This window comes from Puma concolor, chromosome C1 (assembly GCF_028749965.1).
Source record: "Puma concolor isolate L17-30 chromosome C1, mPumCon1.1.hap2, whole genome shotgun sequence".
Taxonomy (NCBI): domain Eukaryota; kingdom Metazoa; phylum Chordata; class Mammalia; order Carnivora; family Felidae; genus Puma; species Puma concolor.
Genome location: NC_141674.1, coordinates 81030733 through 81058560, shown reverse-complemented (window position 1 = coordinate 81058560; position 27828 = coordinate 81030733). Strand labels below are relative to the sequence as shown.

Genomic DNA, 27828 nt, shown 5'->3' with positions numbered 1-27828 from the left:
TTCGTGGGGGACTCGGGAGCGGAGCGGGAGGCTCTGCGGGACCCAGTCGGACCGAGCCGCCGAGGCACCGCCCGCGCTCCGCCGCCGCGTCTGGGCGTCTCCTGCGCCGCCCAGGGGAGCGAGCTCCGAGCATCTCGCGCTGCGGCCACTCCTCGGGGCCAGGAGCGGGGAAGACGAGTACTAGAAACCCCCAGACCCGAGCGCAGCCTCTTCCCGCCTCCCGAACCACCATGACCCACTTCAACAAGGGCCCTTCCTACGGGCTCTCTGCCGAGGTCAAGAACAAGGTACGCCCGGGCTCTGGTGGGGCGGCCACGCCCAGGGCGAGGGGTGGGAGGCTAGATGCCGCCCGAGGGTCCCTGGGACTGCGGCGGCGCTGGGCCGCTCTTCTCTGCGCGCGGTGGCTGTCCGGCTACGCGGGGAGGAGACGTCGGGGCGGCGCGAGAGTGGCCGCGCGTCTCGGTCCTGGCCCCGGGCTCGAAGCGCCGGTCTCCCAGGCGCGCTCTCCTGGCTTTGTTCAGCGCCGCGAGCCAGGACTGGCGGCGGGCGGTGGGTTCCCGGGCTCCTGGAATCCCGCAGCGCCGGCCTGCAGCTACCGGAGCCGGTCCGTGGCTGCAGGACGCGCCCCTCCGGGAAGGGGGCGCTCCTGCCTGGTCATTCGCCCTTAGGTGGGGCCCATCGGCGCGGCTGGGGACCCGGCAAGCAGCCCCCGCCGTCCTCCCGGGCCTGGGCTGCTGCCGGACCGTGCGTCTTCCCTCACCCCAACCCCCCGGCCGAATTCAGCCACAAGCAGAGTCAGGCGGTTACGTGGCCAAACTGGGCCCCCCATTGTTCCTTGCCTCTTCCCGGGGAGGGGGGCCGTTGAGCGGTCCACCGACCCCAGGGACCCCCGGACGCTTCACAGTTTCCGAATTGCGGTGCCTTGAGGCAAATTAACTGCTGCTGCTGCGGAAAACGGAGACAAAGCCTGAGTGCGCCGCTTTGGAAGCGATATCTGCTGTAGAGTTGAGATTTTTGTAAAACCGAAGTTTGTAGTACATTAGACTTCAACGGTATCAAGGATATTTTCGTGGGTTGCTTTTGTTTTGGGTATGTTTGCCGAGGCGGGTTGTAGTGTGGAGTGATTTGCGTTTGGAAACTCTCAGCTTTGCCACTGCCTAGCATTAGGAATGCATTGGGCTTATCTTTGGGACTTTTGGTCTGGGAAAGAGATGAGAGGCGTCCCCCCTCCCCAAATCCTCTCCTTCCTTCCTCCCTCCCTCCCTGCATTCCAAGCCCATGACATCAGGGGTTTCTGGGGGGAGAGAGCAGCCAATCGGCGCGGAACTGCGCACAGAACGCTCATTGTCTCCTTTCTGCTGTTCTGGCCAAAGCGCCACAAAGGAGGGCTGCTGTGGTTTAATTCCCATTAACCTCCCGGGAGCCGAAGCATGTCAGGATTGCCACCGCACCGTCCGACCGCTGGTAGAATACGCTGGCATTGTCAAAGCTGCAACATCCCAGTGTTGAGGGTGCACGCGGTGTGGAGTGAATTATATAGAGGCAATGAAGCGCACCGTTGTCAAACCCCAAGGGAGAGTTATAGCTCTTCTCCCCCCCGTTACAGCCTGCGCATCCTGATTCAGTTAATAAATTCTGAACAGTCTTTGAGGCAAAGAGTTGATTTTAACCTACGAATCCAACATTGGAACGTTTGGGTTCTTTACTTTGTCTAGTGCGTTGCCCTTATTCGAAAATAGTTTCCTGAACATTGTTTTTAGAGGACAGAGAAATGGTTTGTGTCTGATTGTTCGGTTCTTTCCAGGGTTTACAAATGGAGCTTTAGGAATCCTTTCAGAGGAATCCGCAAGTCCAAACTGTTGGATGTGATACCCTGGCCTGGCGTGTACACATTAATTTTAATTCGCCCTTGTGATTCTTGGCTGGGGACGGCTGAACGGTTGAGTCTCTACCTTTTGCATTGTAAATGAGGTCCTGATAACTTTGGCAGTCCTTCAAGTGACTTATTTTTCTTGGATGTTCATATCCGTATTAATTTCTTTTTGCTGACTAATGAAGCAGCTTCTGCCCTTTTCCTCCTTTTTATTGAGCAGACTGAAGGAATTGCACACACTGGCTAGATCACTGTAATTGTACATTTTTAAAAACAGTAAAACCTCAGTTTTCAGAGCCTTTGGAAAGTTATAGCTTCGAGTTTCTATAACTGCGGGTTTATTCCTTTAAGCACAAAAGGCATATTTTAACTACCCCATTCATTTATATGGGCCCTTCATACAGTACCCTTTCATAGGAAGTCTTTTGATCTTAACAGCACAGCAGCCCCTCGAGGTGGGAGGGATTGCTGGGGCTATCCAACATCATTTATAGGTCAGGATGCCAAAGCTCAGAAAGGGTGTGATTTGCTCAAGGTCACAGAAGAGAGTCGGAATATTCTAAGAATGTAAACTCTCAAAGTGATATCTTAGTGAAGTAGTTAGGGATATTCTACTACCAGTCACTGTTGTCTGCCCACCCCCCCCCCCCCCCACTTTTGCTGTCCACCTGTCACTTCTTGACATTGTAATTACTCATCCAATGCTGTTTTCATCTGCTCTGGGCTTGGAAATCAAATATCCATGTTTGGTAAGGCTTTTGTATGAGATACTGCATTTCAGCTGTGGACACAGTGCCAACAGAGGGGTGGGTATATGGAACATGAACTTTGACACTGCTTGGTTTGGACACTTTTTGATTTCTTCCTCTGTTTTCTTTATGTATTGCATAACTGATATGTTGCTTAAATGTAATGTGTGTTTTTCCCGCCTCTTAAAGCTTTAACAAAGTGGAAAAAATACAAACGTCCTCAGGAAGCAGTGTGGAACAGACCTTGGATTCAAGCAGACATGGGTTCTAGTTCTCCCTCTGTCACTCTGCCTTGTATGATGTTGGGCAAGTTCATGGATATATCTCTGTCCCAGTTTCCTAATCAGTAAAATGGGGGAAATAATAGTTACCAACCCTAAACACTACGGTGAGATGTGTCTGCTTGTAGTACGTACTCGGTGACTATGTTGTAGCTATTAGTTCTTAGTAATTGAAAATTAGTATCGATATTCTATTTCTTAGACTTGTCACTGACTCTGTAAGTATTCCATTTCTATTAAATAAGCCTTTGGTCTTTTTATACTCCAGCTGTGAAAGCAGTTCGTCAATGAATTGAGGAAATCTTTGATCTTAAATACTTTTAATTAGTAAAAGTGCAGGGGAAAAATCTGTAAACTTAAGATATTTATTTGACAAGATGATAGATAATACATGGCAAAACATATCAGACTTACTTTTTTTTTTTTAATGGCAAAAGTTTGAAAACAGCCTAAAAAAGCAGAATCTTCCAGCATGGACCGTGAACTGCATCTTTAAACAACAAAAGGGTCAATAACTTGCAATCCGCAAAGATCTTAATAGAATAGTAGGGTCAGGGATAATACAGATAACACAGAAGCTGGTGTAGATAATTCTGTGGGATATGGAAACACTCATAAAGTAGTAAGGTCCTGAAAAGAAAGAAACAGAAAGAAAGAAATAGGAAGAAAGAACGGAGTAAGGTTGAGCCAGACCCCCCACTGCATTTTGGGGACCAAAATGAAAAGGAAAACAGTTTTGTGCCTTTTAAGCTGTGAGAAAACATGACGGGTCCTTAAGGAAAGCACAGCATTTCCTGACGCTTGGCTCTGAACAAGATGTTGGAGCCAGTAGACCTCCTTGTAAAGTTGAGGATGCAGGGAAGCATACCCTCCCTGGGCTCACAGCAAATGCTGTGGGGAGCTTATAGGTCCCAGGGAAGGTGGAGGAAATCAGTTGTGGAGGGAGTGGGTGGAGCTGAAATTACCTCCGTATCTTTGAGGGGGGTCGTCTCTCCGAAATATTAAGAAGAATGGGAACTGGAATGAGCGTTCTCACAGTTTTCTCACCTGGAATGTATGGTTTGAGCAACATAGCTTCTTGCGGAATCTTCTTGGTTGCAACAATGGTAGCCCTCAACGGTTAAAAATCATGTTGGAAGACTTACTACTAAAATTGTAAATCACTGAAGAGTAAGTTAAACAATCATATAGTAACAAATAGGACCAAATGTCCCGCGAGGCCTGCCAGCCAGCCTGCCTTTGGACAAGCAGTTGCTCTAAGAGTGTTCCTGATCACATTAACCCCAGGTGATTGTGGACTCCAGCCGCAGATTGCACCCTAAGGTGGTCTGCCTGGTAGAGCACCGGAATCATGGTAAAAATGTAGCTGGGTCTAGCTTTAGTTTGTTGTTGTTCCACAACCAACGTAGGGCTTGAACTCACAACCCTGAGATCAAGAGTCGCATGCTCTATTGACTGAGCCAGCCAGGCGTCCCCAGACATAGGCTTTTAATTCAAAGCTTTTCTTTACGGTCTCTTTCCACCAGCCATAGGGGTTCCAGTCTTATTCATTGATGAGCTACGTCAAGATCTGTATTTCAGAATACAACTTGGGATATAGTTGATGCTTAATAAGTATTTGTTGATTTAATGAATTTATCCATCAGGAGTAGATTTTACCATCTTTAAACATTGGAAGTTAACCCTATTATTCTTCGCAATAGAATTCTGTAGTGCAATGTGATAATTTGGAAGGACAAGGTGATTTTCACAGATTGCTTTTCTTCAGTTTGTTTTATTAATGTTACACTGGAAAACTTATTAGCAAGATAATTCTTGTGCTTTTGCTGAGGCTCTTTCTTAGACTCCCAGATTAGGGAGGAACAGTAGAAGGCCCCTCTGTAAGGCTCTGTGGGATACCTGCATCTCCCAAAGACCACCTGCAAAGTGGTCACTCAGCGGATCTGGCCTCCTGGGTGGGAGATGCCATTGTGGTTTACCTGCCCTCTTTTTTTCTCCCCCTCTCTTGACCAAAACAGTTCAAGAAAATACATTTGCTAAATTGAGAAGGGGTACCATGCTTTCTTCTCTAAAATGCTGAGACATATTTACTCTGGAATTTTAATGAAGATCATTATCAAGTTCACTGTGCTGTGACCCACAGCTTTTTACACTCTTTCCTTTGTGGAAATTGTACTATTTGTCTCTATCTACTCCTTTAGATTTCAGAAATAAGCCTGATGGGGTGCCTGGCTGGCTCAGTTGGTGGTAGAACATGTGACTCCTGACTGATCTCAGGGTTGTGAGTTGGAGCCCCATGTTGGGTGTAGAGTTTACGTTAAAAAAAAAAAAAGCTTGATGAGGAAGATGTCACAAGTACTGTCATCAACCAGAGGTGCATCCTTCCCCCTGTACCGTTTCCCTTCCAGGTTCAGATCGTGGGGGTTAGTGAGTATTTTCACCTAAAAGTGTTTTATGAACCGATCACTATTATCTGTGACATTAAAAAAAGAAGAAAATGAAGCACAATTGGATGGCTTTGGTTTTTTAGCCAATTATACCATTACACCCAGCAGAATGAGAAAATGCTTAACTTACTCTCTCAGTATGACTAGGTGGTGGGAGAGGGCTCGTCCTTAGAGGTTTTTGGCAAGTTTCATTTTATTCTAGGCATTAGCCTCCTACAACATATATTCTGTGTGTGTTGCTTCTTCCTAACCCTAAATTCCTGGCCATACTGGGCTTTTAGCTGTTATTCACACATCCTTGTGCTCAGGTTTTTGTTAAGGATTTCTTGAGCCCAGAGTAGATCCTGGTTGTGGGGCCTGAAGCATATGCAGTGTGGGAGGGCGGAACATGTCAATCATTCCCAGAAATACAAAAATACCTGGCAGATTTTATAAAAACATACGACCGTGGGAATCCTTGTGAACTTGAAGATACCTGATTCTTGTTAGTGAGAAAGTAGATTCTCATGCCTAAGACCGTGGACTACGGAGACTGCGTTTGAATCTTGTTTCTGCCCCTTACTCTGCGACTCTGGGCAAGTAACCTGTGTTTCATCTGCAAAATAAGGATATGGAAATACCTGCCTTCATAGGGTTGTTGGGAGAAGTAAAATAGACAGTCCTTGTAAAGTGTTTAGAATCATGCCTGGAACTACAAGCACACATCATGTAAATGTTTGCCATTGTTCCACGTTGCTGGCTGGTTCTCTGCTGGTTTCGTTCGGTCCTGTGTTCTACTGAGCTTCTCTTGTTTTCTAGATATTGAGATTATCTCCAAGACTTGGACATTCATTCAGGAATCTGTTTGTATCTGAATGAGGCTTCTGGCAGATAGGGGACCACAATGCCAAACAATACCTCTGGATTTCACTTCTGTGTCCAGAATATGATCTGCCCCTAGAGTCCTTCTCCAAGACTCCTTCCCCTGGTAGCCTGTGCTCCCTCTGTGAAATGCCAGGGTTCGAAGCCTGTTCTCATTGTGTCCACATTGCCCCCAGAGCCAGGTGCTTCTCGGAGAGCTCGAGGCTTTGCTTTCTGGCCATGTTATTATTTGGCTCTTTCTTCTTAAGACATAGATTTCTGTTAAACAAGATAAGATGCCTCTTTCATTTCTTGCTTTCAGATAGGGCTCATATTCCTCCATAGTGCACTGATGAACATATTTACCTCTTTGTGTTTATTCATTTATTTTTAAGATTTTATTTTTTAAGTAATCTCTCCACCCAGCGTGGGCTTCAACTCACAACCTGGAGATCAAGAGTCACATGCTCCACCGCCTGAGCCTGCCCCTACCCCTTTGTGTTTAAATCTTGGTTGCACTGGAGGCCTTCAGTGTCAAATGGTCTTAGGAAGGCTTCGCATAGACCTGTGTGAAGGAAGTCCCAGAAGATGTAGTATTAGTTTTCCCCCATAAGGAAGGGAGGGAACTTCTTCAGCATCTTCCTTCTGCCAACAGGAAGCTTCAGGGTATGAGTGCCATCGGTGGCCTGCAGTGGGCAGGCCAGGGGATTGGAGGCAGGAGTGCAGGGAAAAGAGATCTTTGGGCGTGGAAGGACTCTTTCGGGTGAGACATAACCTAAGCATTTATGGCCATTTTCCTCTCCTCGCTGACACGTTTCCAGGGGATCCTGGCTGTGGAGTGGCTAGACAGGGCTGGCCAGGACTTCGTTGTTTCTCTCCCCTTCCCAAGTTTTTGGGCATTGATCTTTCTTCATTATCCCCCGCCTTTCAGCCTGCTTCGTGCTACACAAGGCTCCACAAATGGGAGAGAGAGTGTGTGCTTCATGATCGCAATTTTCCCTCCCTCCTTTTGTTTCACATGGGAGGAAATTGGAGAGAAAATAATCAATACCATGTGTAGTAAGTCTCTCATAATTCAAACATGTGATTCTACTTTGAATGCAAAAATAGCAACAGCAATCATAGTTCTGATTGAGTACAGAAATCATACTTAGGTTAAACGTCATATTGTGAGCTTGTCAGGGTCCTTGGCCTTCGCAGCTAAGCCGGAACTCTGGGGCCGTGCTCGAGAGTTCACGAGAGTTCACGTATGGCCACATCCCTCCCCCTGAATGGGCCCATTCTCTGCTCTGAAGACTGGGAGGCATTTGTCTCTGCTTTTTCCTTACCTTTCTTGAGAGACCTGTATGTTGTAGAAATCCCTCAGCCCCACCTCATCTCGGCCACACATACACACAGGCGTGTGCTTTGCCAGCCAGGCTTTCGTTTTGAATTTTCTTCCCCTCTGGGCTTGATTTTTAAATTTTCTTCTTTTCCATGACTGCTCTGTTGACACCCTTTCCTGCATTCTGTCTTACAGCACCTTCTAAAACATGCCTGTTGTAGGAGGTTCCTTTTTATAGGGGCCCGTGGAGGAGTTAAAGTGTTTCTCGTCTGAGACATCTCTGCCAAATATCTTCTTATGAACTTTTGAACCACGCTGGCAACGCCCTTTGAGACTGCTGATTCCCCATGGGCTGGTTTGAATCAACATTTTCTCGAACTCTGCAGCATGTTCATGGTGCATCAGTCTGATGCGGTGATGGTGGTAGAGGTTGCTTCTGGATGCCCTCTCCTCCTCCGGGAGTGGAAAGGACTTCATGTGAAGCTGCAGAGGCCCAGACTGCTGCCTAACCCTCCTCTGGCTGGCTGGCAGCACAGCCCTCTGCCAAAGGCTCAGTGTGCAGCATAGACAACTTCCTGTCGGGCTGGTTCAGAGGGGTGGGGGTGGGAGAACATTAGTGGAGGAAAAGACGTAGGCTTTGGGGCCAGACCTGGGTCCAAATCACCGCTGAGCCCATGACTTTTGGACAAGTGATCTCTGTATGGACACAGTGCATCTACCTTGGGGCGCCATCTTCCTTGCCTGTGAGAACCTCTTCTCTTTTTCTGTTCTGATTTTGTGACTGAAATATTTGTTGTGAAGAGTGCAGACAGTGAAGTAGTGAAAGTATCCTGTATCCCTTACCCCCCACCCAACCACTGGTGCAACTTTGGATATCATTCGACCATTTTAGAACTGAATTGTAGTCTTTTGTAGAGATTCTGGTTATTTATTCATTACCTCCCTTCTGGTGGATATTTCCTTAAAAAGTACTTGTGTAGAAAAGCGCATAACTGTTGACCTAATACATAAAAGTGTTATAGGTAGTACCAGATGACACTCTAAAAAAAATTAGTTTATCCTTCCCACCAAAGGTAGGAAAGAGAAGGTGGTTCTCCTCTTGGTGGTAAACCAAAATGATATCAGAGCAGGCTTGTCAAAATTCAAGTCACTTGTTTTAGTTCATTATTATCAAGTCACAGGTCACTGACATCTGTTGACGCCTACTGTCTCAGTCACCCCACCACTCAGGTGTGAGTTGGCAGCAGAGTGAGGTGGGGGCATCGCTTTTACAAATTATTTGATGATACGTAGTTTTTAAAATAGAAAGTCTAGGCAGCATCAAGATGATTTCTTAGCAAAATGGCTATCAAATAGTGTCAAGTGATTGTTCCGTATGATGTTCTGAGTTTGAAGGAGGAAATCTTGATGGTATCTGGACAGGAGTGGCCAGCAAAGCACACATAGAAGGGTAAGGGTTGACATTTATTGACTTCTTCATGATTAACGTGAATTAAATCCTTGATTCTTCCCAACAACTCTCCGATGTTAAGTGCTATTAATGATCTCTGGTCTACAGGTGAGGAGGTCCCAGCACAGTAGAGCTGGGATTTCAACCAGAGCATTTAGTTGCCAGAGCCCATGCTCTTAACTGTTTTAATCAGAAGCCAGAACTCGGGAGAACTTGCATCTTTCAAGGTGAAGAGGAGAAGGCAGACCAGAGAGGGAAGCTCTAGGATGAAGTTCTTTAACAAGCGGCCACAGGGAGGGGGATTGGAGGGGCTTTCCGGAGTGCTGCAGAAACAGGCCACTGGAGTTGGCTACTGAGGGGTCACTGGTGACCTTCTGAGAGATGGTCTTCCATAGAGGAAATTTCCAGAGATGTTAGGAAGAAGTACTAAGTGAGGAAATGGAGAGGTTTGTCATGAAATGAAAGAGAAAACAGGACGGTGTTTGTAGCCGGCAGCAGGTTTAATCAAAGATTGGGACACCTGGGTGGCTTAGTCGGTAGAGCAGGAGACTGATCTCGAGGTTGTTAGTTCGAGCCCCTCATTGGATGGAGATAATACTTAACAAAAAAAAAAAAAAGTGATGAGTGCTTGTCGTGATGAGCATAGCATAATGTATAGAGAAATAGGATCACTGTGCTGTATACCTGAAACTACGTAACACTGTGTGTCAACTGCATTCAAAAAAGGGGGGGAAAAGGCACCTTTTCAGACAACATAGGGGGTGGTGTGTGCCCACTGATGGACCAAATAAGGGGAAGGCCTTGGTGTGCACTTTGAGTGGGACCAAAGCAATAGAAGGAAGAAGGTTCACTGTGAAAAGCTGGGAAGGAGCAAGAAAGAGGACCTGGAAACAACTGAGGTGGGTGAGACCTCTCCTCCTCCTTACCACCGTTGTGTTCCCCTCCTCACGTGAAATCAGGGTGTTCTTTGCTCCTGGCCTTGTTTTCCCGGAGCCACTGGGGTCTGATGGTGCAGGCAGCAGCAGTGGGAGGGGACCGGCCAGGCTGACGCCTGCCTGTGGAATATACTGTTGATTCAGCTGCCGCTCTCTGCTGAGTCCTGCTGAGGCCCCTTTGCGGCCTGTGTACTGCTCTCTGTCCTCATTCCCTGGGCCCTTCATCTGGAAGGGATGCAAAGTTGGGTTTATTTTGTTTTTGTGCCTGGATGTCTATAGCAAGCCTTTATTACATAGTCTCCAAGAGGCTTTTTTTTTTTTTTTTTTTTTTCTCCAAGAGACTTTTGCACAGCACGCTGATGGGGGGATCCAGAGCTTCCAGAGGAACTTATTTTCCCTTGTTCCCTGCTCTCAGATAGCATTAGGTTGGGTAAAATGTGCAGTTGGCTTTATTGTTGAGATGTGGAGGGCGCCGTGTGACCTCATCACGGGGTCTTCTTGGGCTTCAGGACTGGAAAAGGGAGCCATGTGGAAACATATTTTTTTAAGGAACTCTGTCAGTCTTGTAACTTTTTCCTTCTTTGTTGCAGTGTATAAGAAGCCTGGGCCGGGGCGCCTGGGTGGCGCAGTCGGTTAAGCGTCCGACTTCAGCCAGGTCACGATCTCGCGGTCCGTGAGTTCGAGCCCCGCGTCAGGCTCTGGGCTGATGGCTCAGAGCCTGGAGCCTGTTTCCGATTCTGTGTCTCCCTCTCTCTCTGCCCCTCCCCCGTTCATGCTCTGTCTCTCTCTGTCCCGAAAATAAATAAACGTTGAAAAAAAAAAAAAAAAAAAAAAAAAACAAAAAAAAAAAAAAAAAAAAAAAAAAAAAAAGAAGCCTGGGCCATAGTTTGCATCTGTCCCGTCTTTGGTGGCAGTTGTGTAGGACTTGGTGTCATGAAGGTGTTGGAACCTTATTTTTGACTTCATCTTTTTTCACACTCCCCATTAAAGCAAATCAAACCAAAAACCTTTTTACTTAGTGTCTCAACAAGTTGGGTATCCTATATCTTCATATGCTATTTCATGATGTAGGTCATACAATTTTTTAAAAAGAGAAAATGTGAAATCCCATCCTGCTTTTTTAATGGAAATTTCATACCTAATTTTCACTGCGAAGAAAAAGGCCCTGGTATCTTGCACAGTTAATATATCCTTAAGACTCCTGTGAAACCTCACTAGCAGCATCTAGCCTGTGTCTAAAGTGAGGTATTTCAACTCTGTTCTTCACCGGTTGTGTAAAGCCAGGTCTCTCAAAGGGACAGACTCCGCTGTGGTTAGAAAAGGCATTCAAGATCTGAGACCTAGAACTGGGCCCCCAGCAGGAGCTCCTGATGTACTGAGGGCTGACCAGAAGGCTGGGGTCTTGCTCCTCCTTGGCCTTCGTTCTGCCCATGGCCCAACAGTAGCTCAGACGAAGGGGGCAGTGTGTGTTTGACTCACTTTTGGGGTGGACAGCTGGGAGCACTTCGATGAATGTGGTCAGCGATCTGGGAGCAGGGAGCATTTCCCAGGTTGGTAGAGATGAGTTCCGTGTAAATACAATGTACACTCAGGGCTTTGGAGGTGGATTTCATGCCTCCTCAGGTCACAAGGCCCGTCCTACTAAGCAGACTTGCTGTATAGTTGATGAGGAGTGAGTATACATTCTAAAGCTATGGAAGGAAGACTTGCTGCCTTGATGCCCCTTGTAATGAGAGAAACCAAGGACAACGTTTCAGTGCCGACCATGTGGCTGACTCACAAGTTATTCAGGAGGCACCTAGGTGCCTACTGAGGACACCAGTACCTGAAGATGTAGATGGCAGTAAAAATGGCAGATGGCTGCAAGTGTGATGAGTGAGGCGGACCCTCAACTATCCTAGAGGTGAGGTGAAGGAAGCAGAGTGTTCAAGAGCATCTCTGTTTTCATCTCTTTGACCTGAGGGGCTTCTGTGACAGTCCCCTTTCAGCAGGATTTCTACAGCAACATCAAATTCAAGACCCAGCCAGCCTCCTTCCGAAGCAAGAGAACGCTCTCCGGCAGGTTTTCTTGGGGGTCTCCTTCCCCCTGTGCTTCGCTGGCACTCACGTGCTCTCCATCCTTACATGCTGATTGTATGTCTCCTTAGAATTGCCACATACTTGTCTTGGGTCTGCCTGCAGTGTGGCATTCAGAACAGATTGACTTCCTCTTCTACAGGACTTTCATCTAAATATTCAGATGGTACTAGCCTGTTTCTTCTCCCGCCTGTTTCTTCTCCTGCCCCCAAAGTCCCTTCTAGGTTATATATAGCCATTCCTGGCGAACAGTCTCTCATTATAGGCTGTGTATGATTTTTCTGATCTTGTCCCCATTCAGTTTGCCCCTTCTAGAAACTGTTGCCCATTTGTCAGTGTCCCCTTCTAGGCTGCAGCACTCAGAATTCATCACGGTAATGCCACAGATATGGTTTAACCTACCAAAGTCCAGTGGGATTATTAACTAACTCCTTTGTTTGACTACAAAGCACTGAGTCATTCTGTTTTGATCACTGTAATGAGGTAGACGAGGCACCTCCATGTCAAAGGATTCCAGTCCTTGCTTGGCAAGTTGGTTTTCCCTCTTTATAAAGTAAGGGCGATGATAATTGCATAAGGTTTTCTAGTTTACATGCTCCTCTCACACCTGTTTTATTTAAGTAATCCTTTCCTTGGCTACCTCATAGAGCTGTTATTATCAAGCAAATAACACAGGCAATAGTATTTTATAAAGAATTGTATACCTGTGCAGACCGAGAGAGTGTTTTTAGACAGAGTTGTTTAGCTTATTGAGTATGCATGACGAGTTCTAGAACTTTGGTGCAGGATTTTACATATACCTGGAATAATTTATTAAGCTAGGATGTTCTGAATCTGAACTGTGTTTCTTTTGAGCTATTCCTAATTTAATTTTCTATCCGTTTGATAAGTATGTCCAATAGTTTCCAGATTGCCAATTGTTAATTTGTTACCAAGACAGAAGAGAACAGATCTAAATCTAAGCCTCAAGGTACATATCACTGGAAGCTCCTCCTACCTTGACGTAGATCAGCACAGCGGGCATGGTTGTTGCTTCTGACCAGGCCCTACTTCTAGAGTTACTAAACTGGACCTAAGGAGTGCCATGGACATAGGGACTTTTATGAGAAAGTAAAACAAATATGTCCCTAGTGGTCCATCTAAGATTACTAGATTGGTAGATCAAGGAGATGTGGCGCCTGTAAAAACCAGCAGTATTCAAATGCAGATGTCTTTCCGAAACAAGATAGATCTTTAAATCTGTGGCATTTCTCTAGTTGGGTACTACTACCAATGGATGAAAAATCATTTGTTGAATACCTACTTTGCGCTAGGCATGGGCTCTAGGGGTACAAAATGACTAAAGCCTGTCTTGTCCCCAAGGAGAGTACAGGCATGTTAGATGTGTCTTGCATAGGTATGCTGGCTCCTGGTAATGGATGACTTTCTCTACCCACCTCTGCCCAGGTACCTGCACACTCTCTCTCCAGGAGTCCACTCTAGCATGACAGCCAGGCTCTTCAGCCTATAGTAGAGAGGTCCTTGCCTTTCAGGTGGGGGTCAGGAAGCAGCGGGCCCTCATGCAGGTTCCTGTTCTTTTGTTTGCCAGGGCATCTCACATCAGTGAGCTGTTTAATCCATGCATCTTTGTTCATCGTTCTTTCTGAGTCTGGATCCTTCTGGGAATCCAGTCTCTGTGCTCACTCCCACCTTGTTTAATTGAAATTTCAAAGTCCAACTTTTAACTATGTATATTCTAAATTGTATATTCTAAACTGAAGGTCTTTTTCTAGTTAGAGAAGGCAAAGTTGACATTCTGTTTTTTCTGCATTTTCTTATTCATTAGTTATGCGGTTTGCTTTATGCATTGGACTAACTCCTCTTAGGGCATTTTAAAAACTTTGTCAGTTTCATAGTATTGGTACATTGAGCCATAATATCTTTGCATTTATCTGACTATATGTATTCGGAGAGAAAAAGTTGTGCTGGTGCCGTATGCTGACATGTTGATCTGAAGGTCCAGCTGTACCTCTGAGAAAAGGGCCCGGCTTTACAATGCATTTAGGCTCTTCCTGGGCCAGCGCTCTCACCAAGGAGAAGGCCATGTTCAGTTTGAGCATGAAGATCATGAGGCCCAATGACAAGAAGCTGGACAGCTTCATGTCCGGCATATACCAGGCTCTCCTCAAGCTGGGGATGAACTCGGACCTCAAAGCCCAGCTAAAGGAGCTGAATATAACAGCAGCCAAGGAAACTGGAGTTGGTGGTGGTCCAAAAGCTATTATCATCTTTATTCCCGTTCCTCAACTGAAATCTTTCCAGAAAATCCAAGTCCGGCTCATCTGTGAATTGGAGAAAAAGTTCGGTGGGAAGCATGTTGTCTTTATTGCTCAGAGGAGAATTCTGCCTCAGCCAACTCAAAAAAGCCATACAGAAAATAAGCAAAAGTGTCCCAGGAGCTGCACTTTGACAGGCGTGCACGACGCGATCCTGGAGGACTTGGTTTTCCCAAGCAAAATTGTGGGCAAGAGAATCCACGTGAAACTGGATGGCAGCCAGGTTATAAAGGTTCATTTGGCTAAAGCACAGCAGAACAATGGGGAGCACAGGGTTGAAACTTTCTCTGTCATCTATCGGAAGCTCACTGGCAAGGATGTTCACTTTGAGTTCCCAGAGTTTCTGTCGTAAACAAATATGATTAAAAAAAAATGCAGTTAGGTGTCCCTCTTGTTTACCTGAGGCAGATCTGGTTTTCCATAGCCCTGGAATATACTCATTTGCCATCAGATCTTTAGCACAGTTCAGACTGTGGAAGGAGTCTCAGATTCTATAGTGACCTTGAGGAAGGCATGCAATCTACCTTGACCTTATCCCAAACGTAAAAGTGATTTTTTTCTCTAGAATTCCCACCTCTATCACCCTTAAGATATAAATCTGTTTTAGGGCGCCTGGATGGCTCGGTCAGTTGAGCAGCCAACTTCAGCTCAGGTCATGGTCTCACAGTTTGTGAGTTCAAGCCCCGCACCAGGCTCTGTGCTGACAGCTCAGAGCCTGGAGCCAGTTTCAGATTTTGTGTCTCCCTCTCTCTCTGCCCCTCCCCTACTCATGCTCTGTCTGTCTCTCTCAAAAATAAACATTAAAAAAATTTTTTTAAAGATATAAATCTGTTTTTCAAAAAGTAGTTACTTTATCCTTTTCATCAGCAATAATCTGAAAAAGAACGAGAATTGGGGATGCAACGACATGCAGGAGTGGGCATGCTGATGAGTGGCAAAGGGCAGTATCCCAGATGAGTCCCAGTGGAACTTTTTGAATCATAGACAATAAAGCGAACAGTTTGTAGTGGGGTTCAGTTAATAGTTTGTAATTTCTGTGCTCAAGCCGCTAAAAAAGGAGAGCATTAACTCTGATGTGTCAGGCATTGAGATGGGCTCTTCTTTACCTGTGGAGCAGGCTTCATTCTCACAATGGTCCTGGGAGGAAGACGACCTCCCTCACCAGGGTTAAGTTATTTACTTAGGTCGCACTAGAATTGGGAACACAGTTTTAGGAAGTTTTAAAAGTTTGATTTCAAGACATGTGATCTTTAGCTTGTTGTATCCACAATGTGAATACTTTAAAAATTTGCCAAGGGTGGGGAAGGTTAAGGTAGGTAAAAAAAAAATGTTAAAGCCTCTTCATTGTCTTCATGAGGTATCAAGAATGGCAGATGCTGGGGGTGCCTGTGGCTCATTGGATTAAGCATTAGATTGTTAGCTCGGCTCAGGTCTTGATCTCAGGGTCATGAGCTCAAGCCCCGTGTTGGGGTCTGCACTGGGCATGAAGGATATCTAGATATCTAGATAGATAGATAAAAAGAAAGAAATATATTTTTATATAGCAGGTGATAAAGAAGGGAAGAGGCCTCGTGGTATTTCAGGTGGAAATCTATTTGGTAGTCCCAGGGGGTTCTGTTCTTTAAGGTTTTATTTTTAAGTAACCTCTACACACAACATGGAGCTCAAAACCACAACTCCGAGATTAAGAGTCATATGCTTCAGGCATATGCCAGCCAGGCATCTTTTCTTTATTTTAAACATCCCTTTTCTGATTACAGTTTTCTTTGGAAGGGTGTTAACACTGTATTTAATAGGTATTTGTCTCTTTCCACTAGAATGTAAGCTTTTCAGGCGGAGACTTTGCCTTTGAACCTAACTGGAATGTAGTAGCCACTTGAATAATGGACGGAAGGAAGGAGTAATGGAGAAGGACGTTGGAGGAAGAATCCATGAGGCACAGGAACTCTTGAAACAGAGGGACGCTGCATTGAATAGGATCGTACTTAGAGGGTTTGGGGTAATGCTGGGTTACCTTGGTGGTGTGAGACAGGGAGCCTAGTGATCTGGAATTGCCCACCTCCAGGTTTTACCAAGCACTGTGAGAAGAATATATTGTGAGGAGTGCATGGGAAAGACACATCTTCATTCTTTCAAAGATTCTAGAACATCCCTGGGTGTAAGCGGGGCCATCCGACAGTTCTTGTTATATATATAATCACTGCCCCTCACACGGGTGCACCCCCAGCTTCTTACTAAATTGCACTTTGGCTGAATGCTCCCTGCTTACACTGAGAAGCACCATAAAACAGTGCATAAAACAGTGCACTTTGGGGTCACTTGTTGAGATGGTTTTGAAGCTCCGTTTCCCTCATTGCTCCGAATCCCCTTTTAGGGATTTTGTCGGGGAACTTCTCAGAACTCCTTGGCTGGGAGGGCTTGGCTATTGGCAATGAGCAGGCTTTCGTCTGATCTGTGTCTGTCTCCCTTTACTGTTGAGGCGTCGGCCCTTGGGTCTTGTTCTTGTGAAGGGAGATGTAGTGTTATTTTATACTTGATTCGCCCTAATGTATGTGTGCACGTGGCAGAAGTGGCAGACAGACAGGTGCTCACCTCTGGGAAGGGAGGAGGATTTGGCAGGGGGAGGGGAGGGAGGTGAAGAGAAACCTGTGCATTTTTACTGTCTCCATGCTCCTCAGCCTTTTTTCCATCACTGCTTCCCCAAAGAAAGTTTTTAGATGTTTTTCCTAATTACCTCTTGACTCCCACCAGATTTAATACAAAGGGACAGAGTTTGTTGGGGAGGGTCACAGGTTACCGTAAGGTCTACGGTTGTTTTCACTCCCACCACAAGAACCCACTGTCATCCCTTTGCGGGGCCGTGTTACCCCATTGAAAATGCACACTCTGCATGCTTCTGCACTGTTTATTTATTATTATTCTTTTTTTAAACAAGTGTTATTTTAGAGATCCAGGAGAAAGGTCATACAGCTAGAAAGGATTGAGCTGCCCTTAAACCAGAGGGTGACTCCACACTGGTTGCTCTTAGCTCTGAGGAGCGAGCCCAGGGAAGGGCAGAAGGCTGAAGCCACCTGGGCCTGAGCGGGAGCCCCAGCACAAGAGGAAGCGGGGGTGGGCAACTGAAGATACCAGGGGGGTGGCAGCAGGACTGGCAGAGCTCTGACTGGCCAGGAGGATGACTGGCAGGAGGTTTCTCTTCACCTCCAGCCCAGATGCCCCAGAGGCTTTTCTGTCTTCATTTTCTTCAACTTTGATTGTGTTTGGCAAGGGGAATGTTGGTGAGCTTTAGTTAGGAGCCTGCAGCGGGGGTTCTCCAGTGATGGTACCAAAGTTGTCCGGACGTGCACCTCCCCGGGAGAGGGGTCAGGAGGCAGGGCTCTGGGAAACGCTGCTGTGCACTTGAGGGACCCAGGCAGAAGGTCTGTGAAAGTAGCTTGGGAAGATCAAATCAAATAAATCTTGAAGAAGAGTAAAGAAAATGATGTTTATAAATAACTCAGGAGAGTGATTTTTTAAAATTATTTTATTATTTCAGAGAGAGAGAACATAACTAGGGGAGAGGGGCAGAGAGAGAGAGAGAGAATATCAATCTCCAGCAGGCTCCACACTCAGCGTGAAGCCCAACACGAGGCTCAATCCCATGATCCTAGGATCATGACCTGAGCCAGAATCAAGAGTTAGACGCTCAACCGACTGAGCTCCCCAGGCCCCCCAGAAGAGTCATTTTTAAACAAATCAGAGTGACATTTCCATAATGTATTAATGAAGTGAGATTAAGTAATCTTTTAAGCTAGTTTTCTTGTCAGCATTTTCTGCCTGATGTTCAGAAATTAAAGCTTTTTTAGATAGAAATAGTGAATAAGTGTTACTGGCCAGACCTTTTTATTTTTAATTGCTCTCAGTCCCTTGATTTTACAGGTTGTGTATATAAAACAGTTAAAAAAAAATATCCTCTGTAATTAAAGAATATAACCATATTTGCTTGGGTTGTGTTCTGATACACTTTTAAAGGAAGCACTTCCGATTTCTGTGTCCTGTGGAACAGTGCTGCAGGCCGGGAGCTAAAAGAAAATTTGAAATAGATTTTTTTTTTCCTGGATGATTTCAGGAAATTTTTTTTTTCTTCTTAAACTCACAAGTACATATTCTGAAATTCTGAATTCTATTTAGCTGGGCTGTCCGCAGAAAGCTCACTTATTTAAAAAAGTGGTATTTGAGGGGCGCCTGGGTGGCGCAGTCGGTTAAGCGTCCGACTTCAGCCAGGTCACGATCTCGTGGTCCGTGAGTTCGAGCCCCGCGTCGGGCTCTGGGCTGATGGCTCAGAGCCTGGAGCCTGTTTCCAATTCTGTGTCTCCCTCTCTCTCTGCCCCTCCCCCGTTCATGCTCTGTCTCTCTCTGTCCCAAAAATAAATAAACGTTGAAAAAAGTGGTATTTGAGTAGAAAAATCCTTGCTGCTCCTTTACTTACAGTAAAATCCTAGGCCAGGAGCAACAGTTACAGGATGGGGATGCATTCCTACTTTTCATCTTTAGATTAGCACTTGGGGTCTTGAGCTTTGCCTGGATGTGCTTATGAATTTTTATCGTGCATGTGCTATTACATTAAGTCTGGAGACGGAGTCGGCCGTCCAGAGAGCTCCAGCTTGCAACTCGTCAGTGGTGGAGTCAGGGTTTGAACCCTGACTAATTCCAGCTAATTCCAGTCCTTGATTTTTCTCTCCTCACTCCCTTGATGAGAACAGTCCACAGGGGAGATGAATTTCTCTCTGGCTTTTCTGCTAGGATATTTCAAGTTAGATCTGTAATCACTTTGTGGTTTGGGGCATGGCATTGAATCTGTCAGACACATTTGCATAAAGGAAACATAAATATGCTTTTAGGAGTTTTTTTGTTGTTGAATAAAAATTTGCCTCATTGGGGCTCATCCCCCCCTCCAAAACACCCCCAGCCCCTCCAGCGTTACTTACATTTTTACGTTTGGAAAAATTAAGAGAATGAATTTCCCTCTAATTTTTGCTGGTTGGCCAAACTGTGCAGACAATTTAGAATGGAAAGAGACCTAGTGCGCTCATTGGATTCAGCCTTCTTTCTGTGTAGACAGGAAATGGATCAGAAGCTAGATGGATTGACTGTGAACTAGGGCCCATAGCAAGATGGGTGGAGGCAGCTCAGAGCCCTGGCCGCACCCCTCCCACCCTAGCCTACCAGGTTTGTCTTCAGATTCGTTGAAATGCAACTCCTAGTTGAGTGTTTTGCTTTTGAAAAAAAATTCAACTGGGAGATTGTTTTCCACAGCTAACACTTACGGAGTGCTGGTTTTTCCTTTTCTTCTTTGCTGGTCCCTTTCCAGCCATAGCACACACACCCCACCCCGCCCACATTTCTAGCTTTTTTTTCTAGTCACCTAGAACCAAAATCTAGTGTGAAAATCTTAAATTTTTTTCTGTCAAATTATTTACTGCATTTTCTAAAGGTGCCATTTATCTAAATAGATATGTCCCCTATGTTGGGGGAGATACATTCATTATGTAAGAATACGTATCTGAGGTGTAATAGGAGTAATGCCTCCTTCCTGCTCACCAGAGGTGAATGTGTCCCGTTGGCAACACCTTCCATCATCACTGCCTCCTTCTTTCCTGTTCCCACATCCAGTAACCCAGACTGGCAGGAAATCAAATAAATGTGGCGTTTTTTTGGGGGGGGATGGAAGTACCAGAGGGCAGGCAGTTAACACACATTGTGTACTAGCTTTATATTGTGCCTGACCTGTCTTTTATAAACTAACCTCCAGGCCAAAATTTGATCCAGGACACCTTGCACAGCATTAGTTATTTTAACATGAAAATGTAAACTCATTGAATTTGCATTTAGAATTCTGGCTAAGTAAATGTGCAGATCAAGGACTGCTTCTCTCTAAATGATACAGTAATGAGTGGAATCCAATGATTCTGCCCTCCACAGTGAAGACGGTGAATCAGAAACCCTGCCCGGCCGCTTGGTGGTGAGGGTTCAGGAGAGGGTTCCCTGTGGAACTAGAACTTGAGGGCCCTCTCCACAACAAACTATTCATTTCAGTAATGAAACCTAATCATGTTTTATGGAAGCAAATGTTTCTGTGTTCATTTCCGTTTCCATAGATGCTGCAACAGTCAGTTACAAGCTCATCATCTCTCCATCCCCCTGGGCATGATCTGCGTGTTGCTGGCATTTCACCTGTGTGAGAAGAAAAATGACACATAATCTCTTCTTTCCAGCTGTGTTCTTCTTAATTGGTTGACTGACCTCTTTAATATTCCTAGGACAAGGAATAGCTTGAGAACTGGTTTTTAGTAATATTTTGTGTAAATTTTATTTTTTTTTAAATTGAGGTTTCTGGTCTTATTATGAAGAGATCTTTGAAAATCTGTGTGTAGTAGGTTTTAGCGTGTATAATAGTATAGGATCTATGTTTGTAAATTGCCTTTATCATAGAATTCTGTTAAGTAAGGAATTTTTCTTTTAGTTGTATTAAATGTTTGGAAGTCAGGTAGTATGCTAGGTACACTAAGAGTCTAGAAGTGACTCCTGTGAGTTTATAGGATATAGACTACATAAACAGAGCTTCTTAGTGTAAGTTGTACTTACAGTACAACGGTCAGTACCAAGGAGTGCGTGCATGTGTGTGCACATGCACATAGTGTGCATTTGGCTGAATAGAGGCGTAGAAACACCAGAACCCTGCAAGCAGCAAAACTATTGGCCGAGATGCGTTGGCAGGTTAAGACACTGTGTAAAACAGGTGCATGTGTCAGAATCCTGCCATTCTCTTTTTTGGGAATTTGGTGTTTAATGACTTAATCTTTGAAATTTAATATGACGACTGCCATACTGTAATATGCTATTAACTCTTGTCACTTCCTGTGTGTCATGAGTGGAAATCTGTCTTGTTTTGATCCATAGTTTCTCCTTCTCAATCCCAGCTTCTCTCCCTGTACTGTTCACATTTTCTCTAAGAACCGCCTTAACCAAAATTTTTTATTAGTTACTGAAGCTGTAATAGTTGGTTAGGTTTGCCAGTGAATTCCAATGAGTGTAATTTACTGCATGTCACAGTTGTGGTCTTAATGGATAAGAAAAGTAGAGCAAGCTGAAGTCAGCAGTTTTTGATGCTTTAATGAAAATTCTTCCAAAGTTGGTTAACTTGTATTTCAGATCGCTTCCAAGTATGATCATCAGGCAGAAGAAGATCTTCGAAACTGGATAGAAGAGGTGACAGGCATGAGCATTGGCACCAACTTTCAGCTGGGCTTAAAAGATGGCATAATCCTCTGCGAGTAAGTTTTGGCCGTTTCTGTTCTTCTGGTCCTTTCCACAAGGCTTCCGTGCTGTCCTCCTTCCCAATCCAGGGTGTCAAGCCTTAACATTTCAGAAATGTTTTTAATGCTTTCTTACTGATGTTAAAGGAGCCAACTTTACATTCCAGTCCTTGTTTTCGTATGAACAATAAATGTCACCTGTACTTTACTTTTCAGACTCATAAACAAGCTACAGCCGGGCTCAGTGAAGAAGGTTAATGAGTCCTCGTTAAACTGGCCTCAGGTAAACAGCTGAACCTGCAACCTCTGGTTATTCTTTATGCAGCGAAGGTTTGATTAAAGTAGACATCTTAGCAGAAATTAATGCACGTGGCTATATTTTATTTTTTACTCTGCTTCCATAATTACTTAGAATTAGTTCTGTGATTATTAGATCCTTAGCTTAGAAGTTGTATTTAGTCTGTCAACTCTTGGAGAGGATTTGACACAGCTTATACAGAGAAATACAATCTAGACCATATTGATAAACGAGGGAAAAAGCAAGGAGTTTAACAACTAGTGGTTGATTGTAGAACACCATATTAGGCAGTCTTAGTTCACAAATGGGTGTGGTTACATAAAATTGGATATTTTGACTATATATTTTGAGATAATAAATTATTAAGGTGAGTAATCCTGTACCTTTTGACAGAATTTTAGCCCTGGATAGCTCAGACAGAATCACAGAATTCTTAAAACTATCTAAGGAAGATCTTGCCTTCAAAGAACTGAAAAAAAAATGACTACGTAAAAATAAAAAGACCATTATGTGACCTACTGTAAAATACTATTTACTCTTTCCGTTTCCAGACAGAGCTGTGCTTAGTATGTATCTGGTCAAGACTCCTTGCCAAGTAACTTTCTGCCTGGCATCTTACAGTAGTCACGAAGGCTTATAATGTTTAGATAATGTGAATGTCAGTGTTCAGCTCCCAAAGTTATATGGCTCTTTTCCTTTATAGTTGGAGAATATTGGCAACTTTATTAAGGCTATTCAAGCTTATGGCATGAAGCCACATGACATATTTGAAGCGAACGATCTTTTTGAGAATGGAAACATGACCCAGGTTCAGACTACACTGGTGGCTCTGGCAGGTCTGGTACGTATATGTCTTTAATGGCTGCTTTTAAAAGTCCCACCATGTTGGTGATGAATTATGTCTTTTCTTTCCCATGGGAGTTCTGGCTAGGCGGGGAGCAGCCTCTGTCTCCTCCATAATTATTAGCTTTATGGAAAGGCTGCTGACATCAGCTGCCTCATATAAGAGAGCTTAATCAGAACACTTAACATTTCAGAGCCACAGGTATTACTGACTGGCCTTAAATATGTTTTTCAACCCCTCAGTTTGAGTATTACCTAGTGAAGCCTTCATCTACGGACAGTAGCGTTTCTTTGTTGTTCCTTCTGTGAAAAACTATTGGCAGAATCTCCACTTCAGTGTTCCTTTTTAGTTAGTGTGCAAATTTCTGTCTAGGCTAAAACAAAAGGATTCCATACAACCATTGACATCGGAGTTAAGTATGCAGAAAAACAAACAAGACGTTTTGATGAAGGAAAATTAAAAGCTGGCCAGAGTGTAATTGGTTTGCAGGTAAGCAACGTGTTACTGCTTGATTCGGTATTGTCAGTTCTCACCATGTAAAGTGTGTCTCTCATAAGTAAGGAATGGATGAGATCCATGCTAATGTAGGTTTTGGGGATGGATATGTGGTTTATATAATTTACGTCCATTCAAAGCCCCTGAGACATTGATGATGGTTTCAGAAGAAACCTCAGGCATGCCATCAGACTTGACAATTGTTTCTCTAGGAAATGACTTTTCCTCCCTAATTACATTGTCTTTATTTTTTTAAGAAAACGTGTTTTATAAATTCCTAAATGATACTGACCAAATGAGGCAATTTTATAAAACCTCAATGCCGAAGTCATTTATTTGCACAATACAGCAGCCAAGCACTACTGGAAGTACTTAGTGCAGGTATTTTTCCCCTTCACATCGTTCCCCTGGAGAATGTCACGAAACCACCACTGAGAAGTGTGCCCTCGCGGCCACTGCATCATGTGAGGTGGATTTATTTTTGTACACTACAAAATCGTATCTGGTAAGAAACTGGAAACCTGAAATTCCAAACAGTAGTCAGTTGGTTAAATTATAACCGCACAGAAGGAACCAGAGTAAGGTAAAAATGATACACAAGAATTCAAAGATTAAGGAAAACAAATCAGGTTACAAAATACAATGGTCAGTGCAATCACGATTTTACTTTAAAGATGCACATGCCTATTTTTGAATGTACATGTATTTACATGCATGTGTATTGATAAATATATACACAGGTAGAGAAGATAAAGCCTAGAAGGACACACACAAAGGTTTACAGCTAATATCTGGGTGGTAGGATTGTAATGATTTTTTTTTCCTCCCTTCCTTTTTAAGGAAAAAGACCCATCAGAAATGCGTCCCCAGCTAATAGAACTGGGTATATCGGTTGGCCTTAAAGCCATATTCTCAGTGGAGAAAAGAATTCTTGTTCCTCTGAATTTGGTTGAGTTCACATTCCTCACTCTTTCTCTCCGGTGACATGAGAGTTGGAGGAATAAAATGTGGTCCTTTTCCCATGAAGATGCTGGTGATCTCAATGAGACTTTAAAGAAGCCCTTGTTGAGCTGCCAGAGAAGACACCTGGCATTTGCTGTCACTTTTTATACAAACCCCTGGAGTAGAAAAGCATGCTGCCTAGTCAGAGTGCCTCTGTCCCTTTAAGTGGCTGATGCAGTACCTCTTAATTTGGTTATCTGTGCTGTATAGACAGTAGGGAGAAGAGGAGCAGGGGTAATTATTCATAATTCTGCCCTCTAAAACCTTGTTTGAGATTTTTCTTTTTTAAAATTTTTTTTTTTTCAACATTTTTTATTTATTTTTGGGACAGAGAGAGACAGAGCATGAACGGGGGAGGGGCAGAGAGAGAGGGAGACACAGAATTGGAAACAGGCTCCGAGCCATCAGCCCAGAGCCTGACGCGGGGCTCGAACTCACGGACCGCAAGATCGTGACCTGGCTGAAGTCGGACGCTTAACCGACTGCGCCACCCAGGCGCCCCAAGATTTTTCTTTTTAAAGTGAGCACCTTGGGGGCGCCTGGGTGGCTCAGTCGGTTGAGCGTCCGACTTCGGCTCAGGTCATGATCCCACGGTCTGTGAGTTCGAGCCCCGCATTGGGCTCCGTGCTGACAGCTCAGAGCCTGCTTCGGATTCTGTGTCTCCCTCTCTCTCTGACCCTCCCCCGTTCATGCTCCATCTCTCTCTGCGTCAAAAAAAAATAAATTAAAAAAACGTTAAAATTAAAATAATAAAGTGAGCACCTTGAAAGTTGTGAAAGCATGGAGATTTTGTATCTAGCTAGCCTCAGCACAAAGAGGGACTTGTCAATTGTGCCCCTCTGTCTTTTTAGTAGAACACAAAGTTTTGCTTGTCATATATGGTGGTGACCTGTGATAATCATTGCTAATTTTAACTTCAAAGATGGGAACCAACAAGTGCGCCAGCCAGGCAGGTATGACGGCCTATGGGACCAGGAGGCATCTTTATGATCCCAAAATGCAAACTGACAAACCTTTTGACCAGACCACAATTAGTCTGCAGATGGGCACCAACAAAGGAGCCAGCCAGGTAAGCAGTACCTTTTTATACTTGGAGCAAAGAGTAGAGAAGGATCATTTAAATTAGCACTTAACTTACTCTCTTTTTAATGTTTAATTTTTAGAGAGGGAGCAAGGCGGGGGGGGACATAGGGCTCTGTGCTGACAGCAGGAAGCCTGATGTGGGGCTTGAACTCAGGAACAGTGAGATCATGACCCAAGCTGAAGTTGGATGCTTAACCAACTGAGCCACCCAGGCATCCCACACTTAACTAAGTTCGAAGGACATATTTTTTGTATGGTATAAAGTACATTCCTTCAGGAAAGTTGGTTTTGCTGAGAAAGCAAAAGAATCAGAGGACCTTTCTATAGGAACACAAGTATGGTGTGTTGGCAGTCAGAACAGCTGGTCTTTCCGTCTAACCAGAAGAAAAGAGATACGTTTATTATAGCAAGTTTATTTCTTGCTCCAGATCCAAGTAAATTGCTCCTTCTAATGCCTCTGAAACTTGGTAGGTAAAATGATCTGGTGTTCTAAGGAGGAGTTAGGTGGGGCTCTAGCATGGTGAGAATGCCAGCATTCTAACACCATGCAAGATGGAAGTATTTCCTTGTTAAAAATAGATCAGCCCCTCATAGGGAGGTTCCCATAACCACTGGAGAGCAGGCAGGGCTCACATCCAACAGGAGTGGGGGATAAGGTTTGAAAAAGCTTTCTCCTTGTGACCTAAAGTTGAGATGTCCTGCCACATGTGGCACTGTCTTGTATAGGAGCCATTCAAGTTTCCTTTTTTACCAGTTAAACCTGGACTGTCTGCTTGGCATAAATGGAGAAATGAGTTACTGTACTTGTGGCTGGCTCTTTGAGACTTCAGGCCTTAAGGACTGCTCGGCATAAGTTCTGCTGAATGTGTGATGAGCTTCTGAAATGGATGGCCTGGAGAGTGTATGTGGTCATAATAGGTACTCACATGTAACTCTCCAGGGTGCCCACATTACGCTGTGCTTTTTACATTGGTTATGTTGAATCCTCTCCTAAATCCAAAGTAGGTGGTATTTTCTCCATTTTGCATATGAGAAACCTAAAACCAAAAGTATTAGCTTGTTTAGAGGCCACCTAGCAGTTTTATAGCAGAGCAAGGATTTAAAGGAAGGGCTGACCTAGTTTGAAAGCCAGTGAGTATTGGTACTTAAGAAAGATTCAGCATCAGGACTATTTGGTAAGCTAGCTTTACCCCTGAAATGAAGTTATTATTACATTAGCGTTCACAATGTGAATTTCATAACTTAGAAAATGTTCAGCAGAATAGATTTTAGCTGCTGTTTTAACTTTTATACTATGTTCTAATACCAGGCGGGAATGTTAGCACCAGGTACCAGAAGAGACATCTACGATCAGAAGCTAACATTACAACCGGTGGACAACTCGACAATTTCTCTACAGATGGGAACCAACAAAGTTGCTTCCCAGAAAGGAATGAGTGTGTATGGGCTTGGGCGGCAAGTATATGATCCGAAATACTGTGCCGCTCCCACAGAACCTGTCATTCACAATGGAAGCCAAGGAACGGGAACAAATGGGTCTGAAATTAGTGATAGTGATTATCAGGCAGAATACCCAGATGAATATCATGGAGAGTACCAAGATGACTACCCCAGAGATTACCAATATGGCGACCAAGGCATTGATTATTAGATTTACACAGAGGAGCTCAGTATTTAGCCCGTTTTTATTCAGTGAGAACCAAGCTAGCCTTGAGTAATTTTTATCTTGTCTTCCTAAAACACTATTATGCTTATTGTACCTAAAAGAAATATTGCCTTACGTACATTCCCTTTTCCTTTTTCTGCCTCTTCCCTAAATAGTTCCCTTTTAGTGCTGTAACAGTTAAATCCTACAGCAGAAGCAATAACTCACATATGAAGTAAAAAGGAATACTGTGAAAGGGGAGTACTCTTGTACAGCCAATTCTCTTATTAAAGACCTATGCATTTTTACAATCTACTTACTAGACTGGGATTTTCAAACAATAGGAAGCTTTTTTTTTTTTTTTTTACAGTTATCTGGTTTCTATGTGGAAGACTAAAGTCATGCTTAGAGCTAAATGTGGTCTTTGCCAACTAAATTTAAGATGCAGCATTTTAGAAATTTACATATCAATGTCTACAGTATTGTTTGCTAACTTTTAAATAAAGTCCTGATCCGTGTGCATTTGTGATTATATGTGTACTCATTCTCTTACCTAAACCGACAAGATCTTTTCAGAGTGGTGTTTCTAAAGGAGCGTGTACAAAATCGGCCTGCAGACAGTTAGGTCTGGGTGGTGTGTGTGCTCTTCCTGTTTGTGCCAATGTATCAATGTAGAGTTGCTGTTCCCTTCAACTGTATTTATTGCTGCATTTCTCAGCATAAACTTATCCCGTTGTATTTTTTATAAATAAATATTTTTTTTGAACATTCGTATGAGCCACAGGCTGATTATTTTCTGGCTAGCTACCAGATAGGTGAAGGCAGATTTTGTTTAAAAAGTCCTCTTTCCCAGGTCTTATAAGATACTTTATCATT

The 27828-nt window shown here is 44.2% G+C and overlaps 2 protein-coding genes and 1 pseudogene across 3 annotated transcripts in view; 2 read left to right on the top strand and 1 right to left on the bottom strand.

Annotated features, from left to right (window-relative positions):
- Nucleotides 1-27722, top strand: CNN3 (calponin 3). The gene is made up of 7 exons (XM_025912561.2): nt 1-287; nt 21482-21603; nt 21802-21868; nt 22587-22724; nt 23100-23216; nt 25147-25293; nt 26617-27722. Exons 1-7 carry the CDS (start codon nt 231-233, stop codon nt 26956-26958), a joined length of 990 nt encoding a protein of 329 aa, XP_025768346.1. The 5' UTR covers nt 1-230; the 3' UTR covers nt 26959-27722.
- LOC147578186 (small ribosomal subunit protein eS7 pseudogene) lies at nt 10775-15817 on the top strand (annotated as a pseudogene).
- SLC44A3 (solute carrier family 44 member 3) overlaps nt 17182-27828 on the bottom strand; it is a 334651-nt gene continuing 324004 nt past the window's right edge. Inside the window, exons 22-23 of one of the 2 annotated variants that reach the window (XR_015254888.1) lie at nt 26234-26344; nt 17182-17748 (exon numbers count right to left, since the gene is read on the bottom strand). The gene's annotated coding sequence lies outside the window, so the exon portion shown is untranslated. The remainder of the gene's footprint in view (nt 17749-26233; nt 26345-27828) is intronic. The other variant, XR_015254889.1, reaches the window with a different exon arrangement.